General features: G+C 42.9%; 1 protein-coding gene and 1 long non-coding RNA gene across 5 annotated transcripts in view; both read right to left on the bottom strand.

Moving 5' to 3' along the window:
• The window catches only part of LOC310838267, a 466315-nt gene that overhangs the window by 337090 nt on the left and 111920 nt on the right, over nucleotides 1–17305 (bottom strand). The gene's annotated exons all lie outside the window — the stretch shown is intronic.
• Nucleotides 1–17305, bottom strand: part of SLC25A26 (solute carrier family 25 member 26) — a 144340-nt gene that overhangs the window by 99499 nt on the left and 27536 nt on the right. For 3 of the 4 annotated variants that reach the window (XR_014560647.1, XM_083725202.1, XM_083725203.1), the window contains exons 4-5: nucleotides 5871–5975; nucleotides 3936–3983 (exon numbers count right to left, since the gene is read on the bottom strand). Coding sequence is in view for 3 of the 4 variants with exons in the window: in XM_083725202.1 (XP_083581328.1) it covers nucleotides 3936–3983; nucleotides 5871–5975 (153 nt within the window). In the remaining variant the exon portion in view is untranslated. The remainder of the gene's footprint in view (nucleotides 1–3935; nucleotides 3984–5870; nucleotides 5976–17305) is intronic. The other variant, XM_083725204.1, reaches the window with a different exon arrangement.

Here is a 17305-nt window from a genome sequence, read left to right on the forward strand (position 1 = left end):
TCTTGCAATGTCAAAACAAGGTCATCTGCAAAAGCTTTAAGTTTAAATTGTTTCACTCCGATCTGAATCCCTTGCACCAACCGGTCCCCTCTAATCAAGTTCAAGAGCACCTCCAGGACAGAAATAAACAGCAAGGGGGAAATCGGGCAGCCTTGTCGTGTCCCTTTTTCAATCTTAAACTCTTCTGTAACCACATTGTTAACTATCAGTTTTGCCTTTTGTTCTGAATAAATCGCGTCAATCCCATTTTCAAAACCCCGCCCCACTCCCATTTCTTTTAAATTCCCCTTCATAAATTTCCAAGAAATATTATCGAAGGCCTTCTCCGCGTCTATAAAAATTAGAACTGCTTTAGTGTTAATATTTGTTTGCAAAAGTTCCAAAATGTCAATAATGTTCCTTGTATTAGCAAATAAATGTCTTCCTGGGAGAAAGCCTGCCTGGTCTTTATGAATTATCTCATTTAAAACTCTTTTGAGTCTTCCTGCCAAAACGTCAGCAAATATTTTGTAATCCACGTTTAAAAGGGAAATGGGGCGGTAGTTCTTAAGTTGTGTCTTTTCAGTTTCTGATTTTGGTATCAATGTGATGAAAGCTTCCTTCCACGATTCAGGCGCCTTCTTTCCCTCCATAATTTCATTGCTGACCTCCATCAATGGTTGAATCAAATAGTCACTTAATGTCTTATAGTACTTGGAGGTCAAGCCATCTGGCCCTGGAGACTTGCCCAACTTCATATTCTGAATGGCCTGTTCTATCTCTAGTCGTGTTATTTTACTATTCAGGAGTGATCTATTTTCTTGTGATAATTTTTTAAGTCCATTTTTCTCCAAAAATTTTGCAATCTCTTCCTCCTTTTGTGGCCCTTGAGTGTATAATTTCTTAAAATATTTCTGGAAACATTTTCTAATTTCCACCGGGTTCTGAATATTCCTTCCTTCTATTTCCAAATTTGTTACTATGTTCAGCTTTTGTCTCTTCTTCAACTGCCATGCCAGCAGTTTCCCACATTTATTAGCCGATTCAAATGTTTTTTGTTTCATTGATTTAATCTTCCATTCTATTTCCTGATTTATCAGTTTGGAATATTGTGCCTGATGAAGTTTAATTTCTCTCAAAATCGGCTGTGACTTCGGGTTTACTCTTAGTTTCTTCTCTAACTCTTTAATTTTCCCCAAAATCTTGTCCTTTTTCTCATTTTGTAGTCTTTTCTTTATGGCGTTCTGTTGTATCAAGAACCCTCTCATCACAGCTTTGCTTGCGTCCCAGATTGTTCTTTTTTCCACAGCAGTGTTCAAATTTATCTCAAAATAGTCCTTTATTGTTTTTTTGGCCTTCTTGATAATCTCCTGATCTCTAAACAAGTTGTCATTCATCTTCCATCTAAAGGAGCCGGTTGGTAATAATGTCATGTCCATTTTCAACGCGTTATGATCGGAGCAGGTCTTTGGGCAGATTTCCACTTTCTTCACCTTAGGAGCCAGACCTCTAGAAATCCATATTTGGTCAATTCTTGTCCAAGTCAGTTGGGCTTCAGAGAAAAATGTTCCTTCTTTCCCTAAGGGGTTCTTTGTCCTCCATATATCAATCCAGTCCATGTTGTCTGTCATTTCAAAAAAGGTCTTTGGTAGTCTGCCTTCTTTAGTAACCTTTTGGCTTTGTGACCTATCCATGTTTGTAGAAACGATCCCATTCATATCTCCCATCATAATGATGTTATCATAGTCCAGATAATCCAGCATAATCTCATGCAACTTCTTGTAGAATTCTGATTTCCCTTCATTTGGAGCGTAGATTCCTAATATCAAAATTTTCTCTCCTTGGTGCTGTATTTCAATTGCCAAAATTCTTCCATGTTCATCTTTAAATAGAAATTTTGGTGAGAGGCTCTCCTTTGCATATATCACCACTCCTCTCTTCTTAACTAAGTCCGAAGATATAAATTCTTGGCCTAACCTTTTGTTTACCAATATTTTTCTGTGGAGCCTAGTCACATGTGTTTCTTGTAAACAAGTAATGTCTAGTTGCTCCTTTTTTAATATGTGAAAGATTTTCTTCCTTTTTTCCGGGCTGTTGCAGCCATTTATATTCCAACTTAAAAGTTGCAGAGACATCCTGGATAAATCTGTTTAGTTTCCTTGGGATGGTATTTTGTTCTGTAAGTCTTCAGGGTTCTGAGGTACAGGCACCTGTGGTGGTTCAGGCCCTGAGGGTAGTTCAAGTCCTTTATGAAGGTCCTCTCCGTAGGCAGTCAAAAACTTATCCCTATCTTCCAAAGTTCTAATTTTAATCTTCTTCCCTCTAAAGGTAAAAGATAGTCCTTGGGGAAAGTCCCACCTAAAGATGATTGAGTTGCTTCTCAGCAGTTTTACTAAATCCAAATATTCAGATCTAAGATCCAACAGCTGTTTAGGAATGTCCTTAAAAATCTCAATTCTTTTGTCCGAAATGTTCAAAGAGCTTCCGTAGTGCAGGCCCAAAATCTTGTCCCTTTCCTCCTTTGATCTCAACGTAATCAAACAGTCTCTGGGCCTTTCTCTCTTTGTGAGTCTTCCAAGTCTGAAGGCTGACACAATTTTAAAATCTTCCTCCTCTAGACCCCAGAACTTGGAGAATTCTTTGGTCAGAAACTCAGCTAGATTACCTTCTTCCACTTCTGGTATCGATCTTATCCTTAAATTAATCTCCCTGTTCCGAAGTTCCAACATGGAGAGATAGGTCTGGTGTTCCCCAACCTGCTTACTGAGCGGCCTTACTTCTTTTTCCAACTCTCCCACTCTTTGGCTGGTCTCTTCGGCCAGTTTCTGATTTTCACCTGCAGCCTCCTTCAGTTGTCCGATTGCTTGTGCATTCTGTGCAACTTGCCCAGATAATTTGTTTAAAGTTTCTGTATTAAGGTCAATTTTCGCAGTTTGTTGGTCAACTTTCCTCTCCAAAGACTCCAATTTCTCAAGAATTCTCTCTAGTACAGAACCAGATCCTCCTGAGGCCATCTCTTCTAGTTGTAAATCCTCAGTTTCTTCCTCCCCTGCCTGTGACAGGGAGGTAACTTTTTCCTCCGAGGGCAAAGTGGGCACAGATGATCTGCGTGCTTGTGAGGCTGCAGTTACGGTTGTCAGAGTTGTTTGTCTGGTTCTTAATCCCTTTCTTTTTGCGCCACTCATTCCAAAGTTATCTAGCAGTCAAGGTCAAGCTGAGTTGTTCCCATGGGAAAGCTACGGCCCAGATGGTAGCAGTCAAACAAAGGGCCGGGAAATAGAAAGTAAAACAATGTTTTTGTTGTAAATCCTCAATCCTCTAGGGGGAGCATAAAATGTCCTAGGAAGAAGAGTCCATTCCACATACGAAATCTGAACCAATACTTAGGGATCTTCACAAAAGTAGTTTTAGCAGAGTTGGTTTTAGGTTTGCCACAATATTTCAAGTTGTGCTTACTGGAGTTCCAAAATGCAAGAACGTAACCATTCTGAACTCCCTCAGACTGTCTCAAAGTTTAAATAGAATGTATCCAAATTTGCAGTCTGACAGTTCTACTGCTCAGGCAGTTCTGACACCTGGGCTTCTTAAACAGAATTGTAATCCACAAAGAAAGGAGTGTATAAGTCCTAATAAAAGTCCAAAAATCAATTGCCCACAGGCATCTAGCTGGCCACTGTGAGAGTAGGATGCTGGACCAGATGGGCAATGGGCCTGATCCAGCATAGGCTCCCCAATTCAATCTGAACTGACTCTTTCTCCCTATGAGATGGAAGTTTAAAGGAGGCATTGTCCGAGAAGGCCAGGTAAAGGGAAGCACGAGTGAGAACTGCTTACAAAATTTCATCGTTTCCATTTCAGATGTATTACTACCATAACACATCTGGAGAAAAAGAAATAACTGAAGGAAATCCAAAAGACATAGATCATTTTAAAAAGGGAGGGGGGAAACGTGTTACCTCTCTTAATACTGTGCTTTTATAACCTCGGTAGAGTCCCAGAATACCCTGCGAATAAACAAGAGAAAGCTTCAGTGATCGGGAATTATGTTAGCAAAGACTGCAATTTATGGATGATTACATGGCAGGTATTACAGCTTTACTAAGCGTAATGCTCAGGCTTCCAGCAAATTGACAATATTGATTATAAACACACAATAGGTTGTCTCCCTAGCTTTACCAACATGGGAGGGCTTTATCCCCACTTTCAAAACTTGCTTAACGGCTACTAAAACAGTCGCAGTGGCGCATCAATAAGATAATATATTGCATTCTTAAGTTAGAAGAATGGGAATATATCAACACATTCTTGCCATGCATAGCTGGTATCTAAAGCCATCAGGTATTCCAAATGCACATGAACAGAGAAAGGGAGTCTTTGAGGCTGGTGGACAGCCAAACATTTAATGAATAACCCTTAATATTTAACAGCTTTGGGTCATACCCACTCTGAAGAGCAACCAAATTTATTTGTTGTTCCAACTATCATGGTCATTTCAACCACCACCAAAAAGAAATACATGTCCTATACACGCTATACAGAATGTAAATAGATACACCATTAAAAAACAGAGTTAACCAATTTATGCATATATATACTAAAACACAGACCGACACAAATAAGTTTATATATCACAGTGCAATCAAACTTTGCAGTCCACCTATTATCTTTGATTAACGCTCTTCTCAGTTTCTGGTCTGCAGCAGCGAATCCTGCAACATTAAGGTCGCAAATTTATCTGTACCAGGCAACAAGTATGTTGGTCGTCCACATCAGGCATCTTACACAACAATTCCAGGCCCACTCTGAAGAAAAAAAGGCTCTCAGAAGAGTGCCAGAATACTTTGTGTGCATTGCACAGATCTGGTCCGCTGATGATCTTACAACACCAGCTACCTGTCAGTATGACTTGTTACTTCTATGTTGTTGTCAATCCAGCCTCCTGCAGAACTGGCCAAGGGAGATCCTAGGAATACATCCACACCAAGGTGGATATGTCAAGACAGAAGATGAGGAGAGCCAGGTCAAGCTGCTTCATTGCTCTGGACAAATCACATGACCTGCTTTGGCTTATTTGCTGGTCATTTTGAGGCTTCTTGGTGATCTGTCTGGTCATCCTCCAGTTTCATCCAAAATTCAGCGGATGTACACAGGCTAAATCCTTGCCCATGACAATTCTAAAAACACACACCCAAAAAGAACTTCTCTTAGAAGACACTCTGGGCCAGGCATAGGCAAACTCGGCCCTCCAGATGTTTTGGACTACAATTCCCATCATCCCTGACCACTGGTCCCACTAGCTAGGGATGATGGGAATTGTAGTCCCAAAACATCTGGAGGGCTAAGTTTGCCTATGTCTGCTCTGGGCCATTCAATGAAGCTGAATGTTGGAATATTCAGAACTTACAAAACAAGGCACTTCTTCAAAAAGTGCGTAGCTAAACTGCAACAATGCAAACCTCCCAATCTGCACACCCCAACCCAGAACAACTACTTTCTCAACTCGCCATTTTACACTTTTGAACGGGGGCTACTTTTAACAAAATGGCAATATGATCCCTGGGGTTTCTGCAGATTCCTTGGTAAGAGACCAACAGGGAGTTTGAATATCTGGTCCAGAAGGACTTTGGGAATCATTAATGTTCTGGAGCATACAGTAACATCTTTCCGTTCTCAAGGAATTAGCAGCTCTCCTTAACTAAAAACTGCTTTTTGGTTTATTTATCCACTGCCACTCATGCATATTTGTCGTTTACAGAGTAGAAAGAGGCCAGGTCCCTGCCCTGAGGAGCTTACAAAATTCAATTTTGACACATGGGAAACCACAGTATAAGGAGATAGAAGTGGAGGCAGGGGTAAGCACAGGAATAATATATTATTGCTTCAGTTCATACCTCTTCGCATACAGTATTGGTAAGGATCCGGAAGGTACTGGAAGAAGGAGAAACTTGTGCTCTCTGTTTCACAACTTCAGAGGGAACCCGTATTAGACAAGCAACCTGCAAAAGCAACATAAACTTGAGTAAGAAGTCGAGAGAGTTCAACCTGTTAACAAAAAGATGCCGTTTTGTTAACCAGAGACCCTTTCTTGTTAAAAAAGGAAAAACAAGGTATGATTTATGTCTTTCCAAACAGCCTCAAGAAGCATTTTGTGTCTTTCTGCCAAGCATTCCATCCATCCATAAAGCCAATATACTGGATTTGGAGAAAAGAATTAATTGGTTTTGTTTAAAGAGAAAGGCAGGCAGGCAGCAAGTATGCACCCTTCTAATATTAGCAAGTACTTGGAAGCTCTGACAGCTCAACATGGACACACTTCCATTTTCTGAGAACACAGGCAGGCAATGCCATCTAGTGACCGACAGAGAGCAACTTTAATCAAACTTATAGCCTCAAAATGTGTGAGGGTATGACGACACCCTTGTCTCAAATATATTCTGTAATGCAGAGTATATCTCACACAGAATTAATCTGTACTGAATTATTCCTCCAGCTGTAAATAAGCCCTTTTACCAACCAAGACAATATTACCAAGGGGCTAAATTTGCCTGTCTGTTGCTCAATTTGTTCCTAATATTGTCCCTAAATTTGTTCCTAATATTGCACAATTGCCTGGGAGGCTCCTTTTGAAGGAAAATATATTTACCATGACTCCTATCGTGGGTTAGTATCGCAGGAGGAGTTTCAAAGCTGAAAGCTTTGAGCTGGATCCTCACAAGCAAAACAGCTAGACTCCCTGTTAAACAAATACTATTCCAGGAAAACCTGGAATTAACTTTGTTTAATAAGGTCCTCTCCCTTCAATCCTGTCCTGCCTTGCAAACATGCTGCCCAATCCAATGTATTTTTACTCAGAGGGCTGTAATGGTGCCTATTCCCATGTCCAAAGAACTTTAGGCCCATACAGTGGGCCCATTTCGAATTCTGAGAGAGTGCCAGGGGTGAAAAGTCACAAAACTGCTGCTATGAGGGGAACAGCACAACACAAAATGCCTGCCAAGGGCAGTACAGTATATAACACAAAATGGTGGACACAGCCATCCCCCAACCACCTCATGCTTACCATATCTGGCTGATTCTGTTGTGGAGATCACACAGTAATGCAATTTGCTGTCTAATAGCATGCAGTACCGAGAAAAATATACAAGGTGGTCACACCACAATCGTTTTCAATCGATAGCAGTCAATTTTTCCCTTTTCTTGTGAGGAATCCTATTCGGAATAAGGGAATTTCCCTTTAAAAAAGGGAAACGTTGACAGCGATGTCTCAATCCGCATATATCGCTTAGAAGCTACCTGCACATTTTGCCCCATAGCTTTCTTTCTAGAAGGGCTAGAGACTTCTATTCGTTTTTTAATGAAAGCTCAGGCTCTGGGGCAGCAGCCCAGAAAGAGAATCACTGAAAGCCTTTGGGAGGGTGCCATAGCCCCTGTGATGCCAGAGTGGCAACAGAGACTGTAAGACCTAAGTACCATGCCGCTATACTGATCAGTACAGAGCCAGTGACAAGACCGATATCAGGGCTATTTCTAATAGAAAAGTCTTTCACTAAGAAGGGGAGAGCCAAAGCTCAATGGTACAGCATCCGCCTGGTGTGCAGAAGCCCCCAATTAATCCCTGCCATCTCAAGGTAGGACTGTCTCTGAAACCCCAGAAAGCTGTTGCCAGTCAGGGCTTCCCAAACGTGGGTCTCCAACTGATTTTGGACTACAATTCCCATCATCCCTAGCTAGTGGGACCAGTGGTCAGGGGTGATGGGAACTGTAGTCCAAAAACAGCTGGAGACTCAAGCTGGGGAAACCCTGGTGTAAGCAATATTGAGCTACATGGAACAATTGTATGACTTGGCATAAGGTAGTTTCTTATGCCAGTAACTATCTTCCAATAGATCAGCCAGACCCGAACAACCCAGATCCAATTGATTCATATCTCTCATACACACACACACACACACACACACATTTTACAGAAGATATCAAATATTCTTTTATACATTTGACATTGACGTTGACTTCCCTCCCTCCCTTTCTGCTGTTACATAAGTTATCTCTTCTTTTTTTCTGCATTTCCAACATTAAAAACAAATTATAATTAATCTCTTACACTTAAAATTTCAACATCACCATCTGCACATGTTTACATCAGTCCTGCTAAAGTTTTAAGCTGTTTACAATAGTTCTTTAAATATTTAATAAATGATCCCCACTCTTGATTAAAAATTCTCTCTTCTTGATTTCTTAATCCTCCAGTAAGTTTCATCATTTCTGCATATTCAAGTAGTTTTTGCTGCCAGTTCTCTTTGTTTGGAGCTGATTCTTCTCTCCACCTTTGGGCAAACACTATGGATTCCCCCCCCCCCCAATGACTGAGATGTTTCAGATACATTTGTGTGTGTTTTTTGTTTTGTTTTTTTAAAAAAAACATTTTTCTTATTTTTTTAAGTTTGCACAACAGCATACATTAGTTCAAGGGCATAGATTGTTTCATCAGCCAAAGGCCTGGTTATAGAGGAATGTTTCTGTCTGGCGCCTAAAGTTTTTTAATGAAGTCGCCAGGTAAGCCTCCCTGGGGAAAGCATTTCACACACAAAAAGTAACCATAGTGCTGGAACCAAAACTCAACTCTATTTCCTGCTCAAAACTGAGCTCACGTTCACGTCCCAACTAGGACTAGTCCCCACTTCGCATGGGATCGTTGCAGCATCAAAAGTTTTAGAAACAACACCTAAGTAGCTTACACCAAGTTGGTGACCAACGAGGTGTAGGTTCTGATTTCTGAGTCCAAGCTTTTTCAAAGTTACCTGTGAAATGAAATCAATTCATCAAGAGCCAGAGAGAGATGTGCAGATACCCAAATGTCATTCTAAAAAAGGTACAAAGCCGTGTGCGCTCTTCAATCCCAGTGGTCAAAAACAACAAAATGACCCCAATATGACTGAGAAAATAAGAACCGTCAATGGTTTTTTGTAGTTTGGCATAAATATTTATAGAACTTCATGCTTCATAACACACCATGTCCTTATATTTAAGTTGTGGTGTGGTTTTTTTTAAATGGTATTCCTTAATACTAGAGGGGGGAAAGACTTTAGAAATACTACAGATGAAAAACAATCTAACCTACCAAGGGGATTCAAGGCACCTACTGTGGCTTCCTGACTTCTGTGGCGCTGCAATCTTGGCATGAGAGGGGAAGCTACAAAGTAATGTGCCTCTCTCTATTTTCTCTCAGACACTTGCGGTGCCTTCCATTTTGTTTCATATTATACTTTGATGTCTTTTAGATTTGAATTTGAGCTACAAGGGAATTATTTCACTGCACAGGAACAAAAAGAGAGAGAGAGCGAAAGAGAAAAAGAGCGCAACGCATTGTAGTGGTATGAAAGTTAATGTCATTCCGTTGTCAGGTTGGTTCTATATGGCACTCTTGTGCAGAAACACAAGAGGGGTTGTTGTTCCATCCTAGACGGAAAGGTGACATTTTCACTTTACATCTGAACTTTGGACTTGCTGCGTTCTGCTTGCAAGCGCTTCTCAGAGACAGCCGACAGAGAGAAGCAGGCTTTGGTTTGCTTCCTCCTCGCAAGTTTGAAGTATGAAAAAGAAAAAGTCTCCTATTTGCTTTCAAGACACAGGGCAAAATGATAAAAAGGGGGCCTAACTCATTCTTCTCCCACTAATCTCGCACGTGAAAACTTCCACAATTAAAAGGGGGTGTGGAAATCAGCCATCTGTATGATACAAATTGTTTTCTTAAATATTCTTTGCAAATGGAGGCCATTGATCTCCAGTCACGGAAAAATGAATCCAGTCACCGAAAAGGGTTCTGGGAAGCCATTTTCCGCTAAAGCAAAGACAGACCCTCGTTGTGCTTTTCGCCATGCACAGAACAAATTATTGTTTCTTGCTGCTTTCTGTCAAGCAGCTGTATGCCATTTATAGCTGCTTGGCTCCACCATAAACGTGTACATCTTGCCCTCGCGGGGCAGAAAAGTGTGCAGGCTTTTTTTAAAAACAGGGATAAAAAGTAATAAAGACTTTTCAGCTGAAGTTCCAAACCTCAGCAATAAATGTAGTTCTTTCAGCAGAGCAGGCTTGTCCTGTAGCTTGTTCATTTTGCTAATGAGTCAATGGGATGCTTACGTCATGAGTGACCCTGATTCTCTGCTTCTCTCTTCCCCCTGACCCCAGCTCGCGCTCGCTCGCGCTCTCTCTCTCTCTCTCTCACACACACACACACACACACACACAGGCCTCATTCAGATTTAACTTGAAAGCACTCTTCAGCAATTGCATTGGCTTTAAACTAAACCAGCATCCTGATTGCCTCATGGGTGAAGTTTATCTCCCAGGAATCTCTGGATCCAAGTCATTTAGCCTAGCATCCTGTCAGACTGGTCAGCCTGAAGCTTCTGGAAAGCCCGCTGCAAGGCTTGAAGAGTACAACTCTCCTCTTCTTTCTTCCCCTTCTGCCTACACCCAGCAATTAGTACAGTGGTACCTCGGGTTACAGATGCTTCAGGTTACAGATGCTTCAGGTTACAGACGCCACTAACCCAGAAATAGTACCTCGGGTTAAGAACTTTGCTTCAGGATGAGAACGGAAATCGTGCGGTGGTGGCGGCAGCGGGAGGCCCCATTAACTAAAGTGGTGCTTCATGTTAAGAACAGTTTCAGGTTAAGAACGGACCTCCAAAACGAATTAAGTTCTTAACCTGAGGTACCACTGTACTCAAAAAAACAAGCAGGGCCCTGCAACAAATTATTGTGTGTGTGTGTGTGTGTGTGAGAGAGAGAGAGAGAGAGAGAGAGAGAGAGAGAGAGACCTGAGCCTGCAGCTGAGAGGGTTGGGGGAAAAGAAAATTTGACATCAAACAAGGACTCCCTGCTGTAACTTGCATCTTGTTTCAAGGGAGCATGAGGTTTCTTCATGAAACTGATTTGCCCTCCTGGAAGGGGGTCTGGGGGCACAATTGAACTAGAACGACTTTTGCTGCAACCTGAAAGGTAACCTGAAGGTTAGATTACTGCAATGCGTTATACGTAGGGCTGCCTCTGAAGACAGTTCAGAAACATCAGCTAGTACAGAATTCAGCGGCCAGAATGAGGCAAGACAGTCTCAGCATATTACAACTGGCATATTACGATCCTAGTACGACTGGCTACCAATTCGTTTCCGGGCCCAATTCAAAGTGCTGGTTTTGACCTATAAAGCCTTAAACGGCTCAGGATTGCAATACCTCAACGACCGGCTCTTTCCATATTAACCTACCTGGACCTTGAGATCATCTTCTGAGGCCCTTCTTCCCGTGTCTCCTCCTCAAGAGTTCCAGAGGGTGGCAACATGAGAATGGGCCTTTTTTGCAATGGCTCAATGTCTGTGGAATGCTCTCACCCAGGGAAGTTTGCCTGGCACCTTCATTATATGCCTTTAAGCACCAGGCAAAAACGTTCCTTTTAAACCAGGCCTTTGGTTAATCTGATTGAAATCCTATGCCCTTTTAAAATGTGGGGTTCGGGGGGAGTGTTATTGGGCTGTTGTTTTTATTTTGATTATATTTTCTGTGGCTTTATATTTTGATTTTGTTCTGCGAACCACCCTGAGACCTCTGGGTATAGGGTGGTAAAAAGGTAAACATAAAGGACCCCTGACAGTTAAGTCCAGTTGCGGACGACTCTGGGGTTGCAGCGCTCATCTCGCTTTATTGGCTGTGGGAGCCGACGTTTGTCCGCAGACAGTTATTCTAGGTCATGTGGCCAGCATGACTAAGCCACTTCTGGTGAAACCAGAGCAGCACACGGAAACGCCATTTACCTTCCCGCCGGAGCGGTACCTATTTATCTACCTGCACTTTGACGTGCTTTCAAACTGCTAGGTTGGCAGGAACTGCGACCGAGCAACGGGAGCTCACCCCGTTGCGGGGATTCGAACCATTGACCTTCTGATCGACAAGCTCTAGGCTCAGTGGTTTATACCACAACGCCACCTGCGTCTCATAGGGCAGTAAATAAATTCAATAAATTAAATAAAATAAAATAGTTGGGAATGGTAAATGAACTTCACTGCAGGGCTGTTGTTATCTACTTTTTCACAGCAGAACCTCCCAACCTGCAACATGGGTATAACAGTGAACAACTGTTGGGCTGTTGTTTACTATTTTCTTAGCCTAATCCGATAAATAGCGTTAAAAGTAATGGATGATAATGCAGAGTTGGCTTGCTCATCCCATCCCCACCAAGGGGCAATGTGAGTCTAATGCTGATGGATCACACTTCAGGGTTACTGTGACCCACTGTCATGGACTGGCTGGGCACAGAGGAATGGTGGGGAGGCAACAGCTGGGCAACCCTCAAGGGAAGATGGCTCAGAGCCAGGGGATTGGTGGTGGAACAGCAGTGAGTGGTCAGAGGGAGAAGAGGGAGCAGACTGGGAGGTGGTGGTGTCAAAAGCTGAAGAGGCAACAAGGTTTAGTGAGCAGGAAGAGGCTGGGGCAGAGAGCAGTCCAGACCTAGAGGCAGAAGTGGAGGCTGGAGGAGGCAGGCTGCTGAAGAAGCCAGGGAGTCTCCCCTCTGACTGTGAGGGACTCAGCTACACTGTCATAATAATAATAATACGTTTTGAACGTGTTATAAACATGCAACACCAGATGGTGCCAGAGAGCAAAAATGAATTTATATGGATTTTTACATAGGCTTCCCCCCCACCCGCCTTTTGTTGTAACGATTTAATTTCTTATTTATAGCGTTTTTACCCTGTGTCTAGATCCACCCCAGCTCACCTCCCCCTGGTCTCCCAGAGGAATGAAGAGGGCAGAGCAAAGAGACACAAAGTGAAGGAGTCTCATGTTGGTGGGGAAGGACCCAGGAGAAGAGAAGACTTAGGGAACAGTGGGAAGGCAGGGACCTTCAGTCCTCGCTACTGCCTCACTGCGGCAAGACCTACTGGGAACAGTTGCTGTGACCACTTGGCCTCTGCTGGTTTGGTTTCTTTGAATGAAGAGTTAACTTCACTGACACTGGGTGTTTTATTGCTGCCTGCCCCTGACTCTAGCTCCCAACACTCACTTGCAGTATTCAGTGTGAACAACATTGCAGAGTTGTCATAAGCCCCCACCCCACTCAACTCAGCCCGTTCCAACCAGAAACAAGGAGAATGAACTGTATTTGCTTTGTAATTTGCATTAAACCAGTTTGGAGGGGTTGTTTTTTTAAAAAAAAAATTATTTTTTAAAATCGCACTAAACAGAAACCAAGCTGCTATTACTGTCTCTGAAATCGATCGTTCTATTTCATCACTGCAGCCAACAGCAGCTGATAAGAGTTACGGTCTCTAATTTGATCTAACCACGTAGCTATCGCCACATCTTGCAGCAGTGAAACACTTATCAATTATGAATTCAATGATGAGAAAAGTTTCCCCTTTTTCTTTTGCTGTTCTTGAATCTACTGAACACGCACGTATGCATTCCTGGAGGACGTAGAAGTACCAACTCATTTCAAATACTATTTGGAGGAAAGTAACAAGCTAGAAAAGGAAAGCATATTTGCTTTTCGGAGACGAAACATTTGTTCAGGTGTCAGAAATTGTTAATTAGGACTCATCCTTTTCCTGAAATGGGGATATGCTTTAAATATACAGGATCCAATAAGTGTACCAATGCTGCCATCTAGTGCTCAAGACTGCACTGCAATCCGTTTAAAACAGATTACAGAATTCAGTAATATCAGAAGAACATGACTTTGGTTTGTTTTAAAAAACAGACTCCAGTAAATACACACTTCAGCAGTTTGTGGCTCTAGATCAGTTGTGATTTGCGCTGTAATGATATAAACATTCCTCAATATCACTTGCCTTTATGCAACATGAGGAAAAGAAACACTGGCCTACTTTACAGGGCTGTTGTAAGGATTACGGATATGGGAACTGTTCCAAACACTTAAAATGTGTGCTATACAAATGCCTGTAAAGTATAATTGCAGCTTCCAGTGGAGGCAAATAAAGATTTAGGAATTCATCTGGTGGTGCAGGGGGGCAAGGAGGATAGGTATTGCATGTACAAACAGAGAACTCCTTATCATTTTATTTTATTTTATTTTATCTTATTTTATTTTATTTTTAAGATGTTATATGCAGCCTAACTACCCACAGAAAATGGATGCGGGTGGCGCTGTGGGTTAAACCACTGAGCCTAGGACTTGCCGATCAGAAGGTTGGCGATTCGAATCCTGCGACGGGGTGAGCTCCCGTTGCTCGTCCCTGCTCCTGCCAACCTAGCAATTCGAAAGCACGTCAAAGTGCAAGTAGATAAATAGGTACTACTCCGGTGGGAAGGTAAACGGCGTTTCCGTGCACTGCTCTGGTTCACCAGAAGCGGCTTAGTCATGCTGGCCACAGGACCCAGAAGCTGTATGCCAACTCCCTCGGCCAAAAAAAGCGAGATGAGCGCTGCAACCCCAGAGTCGGCCACAACTGGACCTAACGGTCAGGGGTCCCCTTACCTTTACCCACAGAAAAGGGAATAGAACTTCATCATAAAACAAAACACTTTCTTAAAATGCCTGCTGGAATAAGAAAGTCTTGGTTTTGTGCCTGAAGTTCAGCAAAGAAGGGTGCCTGTCTAACCTCAGGTGGGAGGGAGTTCCACAGGCTTCTGCCAGCTACACTAAATGCACAGTATCTAGTAGCCGTGAGCCTGAGCCACAGGGGACTACCGCCAGCAACTCTCCCAAGTATCTCAGTGATCAAGCTGATATATAAGAGATCAGATGGCCCTTGCGATATTGTGGGCCCACGTTGTTAAAGGCCTCGGAAATTAATGCAAGGACTTTGAACCTGGCCTGGAAACATGGGTGGGCAGTCAGTGCAAGCTTTTAAGTGCTGTGTTAGCAGCAGGCTGTCCAGCTGCAGCGTTCTGTACCAGCTGAAACTTCCAGAGTTTCAAGGGCGGAAGCGCAGCCTTTCTATGAGTACGGATCCTTATGTAGCTGAAAAGGTCAAGGGAACACACAGATATTGAGGCAGGATTTAGAATCCAAAACCACCAGCACAAGAAGCTCAGTGGGGACTGAGCATGCCCTGTGGTGACAGGACGTTGACTGGGGGGGGGGGGGACCAAGAGGGGGTGGAAGGGAGCATCCTGAAAGGTGCAAGGCTGCAGCTATGAGCAGAAGCATCACACCCTGCAATATTCTGTCCTAGGTTCCACTTGTTCATGTTACAACGACATGTTTTAAAGTTTTATTTGATGTTTTAATGTGTTGCAAACTGCCTTGAGATTTTTTCCTTTAAAATATAAAGCGGTATTATTATTATTATTATTATTTTATTATTATTATTATTTCTGTGTAAAAAAAAAGTGCCTAGACATTCCGTTGTGGCATCCGTAACCAAGGTTTAAGGTGCCATTTGGCAATTAGCTTATATATCTGAGTTTCTAACCCTGGCCATAGCTGTCAATTTTCAGATTTGAAAATAAGGGATCAGCAGCCTCACCTGTCCTGGGGACAGTCTGGGATATCTAACAATTCAGGATAGCAGCGGGAAGCAGCAAGAAATGGCGCTGGAATAACAGAATTTCTCGCAAAAAAAGGGAAGGTTGACAGCTATGACCCTGGCTAGCACACTAGCAGTTAAGGCAGCTAAAGTCTCATTATAGGCAATTAACTCTTGTCTGCCATTTTTCCTATGCCAGCTGTCTCTCCCATAGCCTTACACATATTCGTTCTGCAGGGATAGTATGCTAATAGGAAGAGCTGCTATAAGCATCATGCACAGGGTAAAATGAAATGTACACATTCTCTCCATCTTTCTCCCCTCTTTTGCGCCTTGCCCCAAAGCCACACAAGAAACCTCTGGCCCAGCGAAGCACCAAGCCTTAGGGCATCCTGTTACTAGTTGCCGTCCTAGTGGCTAGAGTGGAAGTTGTTGAAAACACTGAGCTGGTGACACAGTCTTGTTCAGCGAAGGCAAAGTCAATGCTCTGCAAGAACAGAAGATGAAAGCTACAGGGCTGCTTAGCAAAAGGGGAGTCATGCACCAAGAGGAACGAAAGGCAGAAGCAAAGAGAGCACTGGTGAAAACGGTGGAATTCTGAGTTCCCATTGTTCTTCCAAACCATCCACAGTGCTACAAAGGGCACACACGGGGGGACAAAAATAGCTGAAGCCGAATAAAACCAGGAAGAGGCGAGGGAGCGCTGACCAAAATTTGGATAATAGGTCACTTGGTGCACACAGCATGCGAGAAGGAGGCAGCAGACCAAATTGCAAAGTTAAATTTTAGTGACAGGAAGACCATTCCAAGTTTGTGTACGGATGACAAGTTTGGTTCCCTGCCCCGCACGCTGCCTGATAACATGTTCGACCCTGATGTCAAAATATTTACATTGGTCTGGGATGCCTAGACTAACAAAATGGAGAAGAATGAGGCTGAAGACGATGTATTACACCACAGAGAGCCAGTGTGGTGTAGTGGTTAAGAGCGGTAGAATTGTAATCTGGGGAACCGGGTTTGCGTCTCCGCTCCTCCACATGCAGCTGCTGGGTGACCTTGGGCCAGTCACACTTCTCTGAAGTCTCTCAGCCCCACTTACCTCACAGAGTGTTTGTTGTGGGGGAGGAAGGGAAAGGAGATTGTTAGCCGCTTTGAGACTCCTTTGGATAGTGAAAGGCGGGATATCAAATCCAAACTCCTCTTCTTCTTCTTCTATTAGAATCACACACACACACAATTGCTTGCAAGAGAAAAACTGCTAGCCTACTGTGCTGTTTTTCCTGCTTGCAGGAGTAACACCCCCCAACCTGTTTTCAAAAGCGATAGAAAACCCATTCTAGCCCTTCATTCAGCTGCAGGCGCAGGCCTGGCTTCAGACTGCTGCAACCAGGTGGAGTGCAATTGCCATCGCAGTCCCAGCCCTTGCTGTGATTTTGCTACATACAGTCAGGAAAGAAAGAAAGAAAGAAAGAAAGAAAGAAAGAAAGAAAGAGCAGGTACAGACAGGGATGTCATTTTCAACCGCAGATATGCATCTCCCAGAAGAGGCTTTGTCCAGAAAAGCGGCCTACAGATAAACGAGCTAACTTAATAAATTCAGTTCAACCTAGAGGCACCTCAGCAAATAAGGACCCTCTCCCACCCCCACCCCCCTCTCTCTCACACACACACACATATATACACTATAATATAAAGTTACCAATTTTGCCAGGGGCTAGAGGAGGCAGGAAATCTAATCCTTTCACTCTTATTAAAAACTTCAACATATACAACGGCAGAAAACTCCAAGAACCTTTCAAAGTAAGTATGCCTCAAAAGCACCTTTTTTCCTCCTTCAAA

The sequence above is a fragment of the Podarcis gaigeae genome (genome assembly GCF_964106915.1).
Source record: "Podarcis gaigeae genome assembly, chromosome: 2".
Classification (NCBI taxonomy): domain Eukaryota; kingdom Metazoa; phylum Chordata; class Lepidosauria; order Squamata; family Lacertidae; genus Podarcis; species Podarcis gaigeae.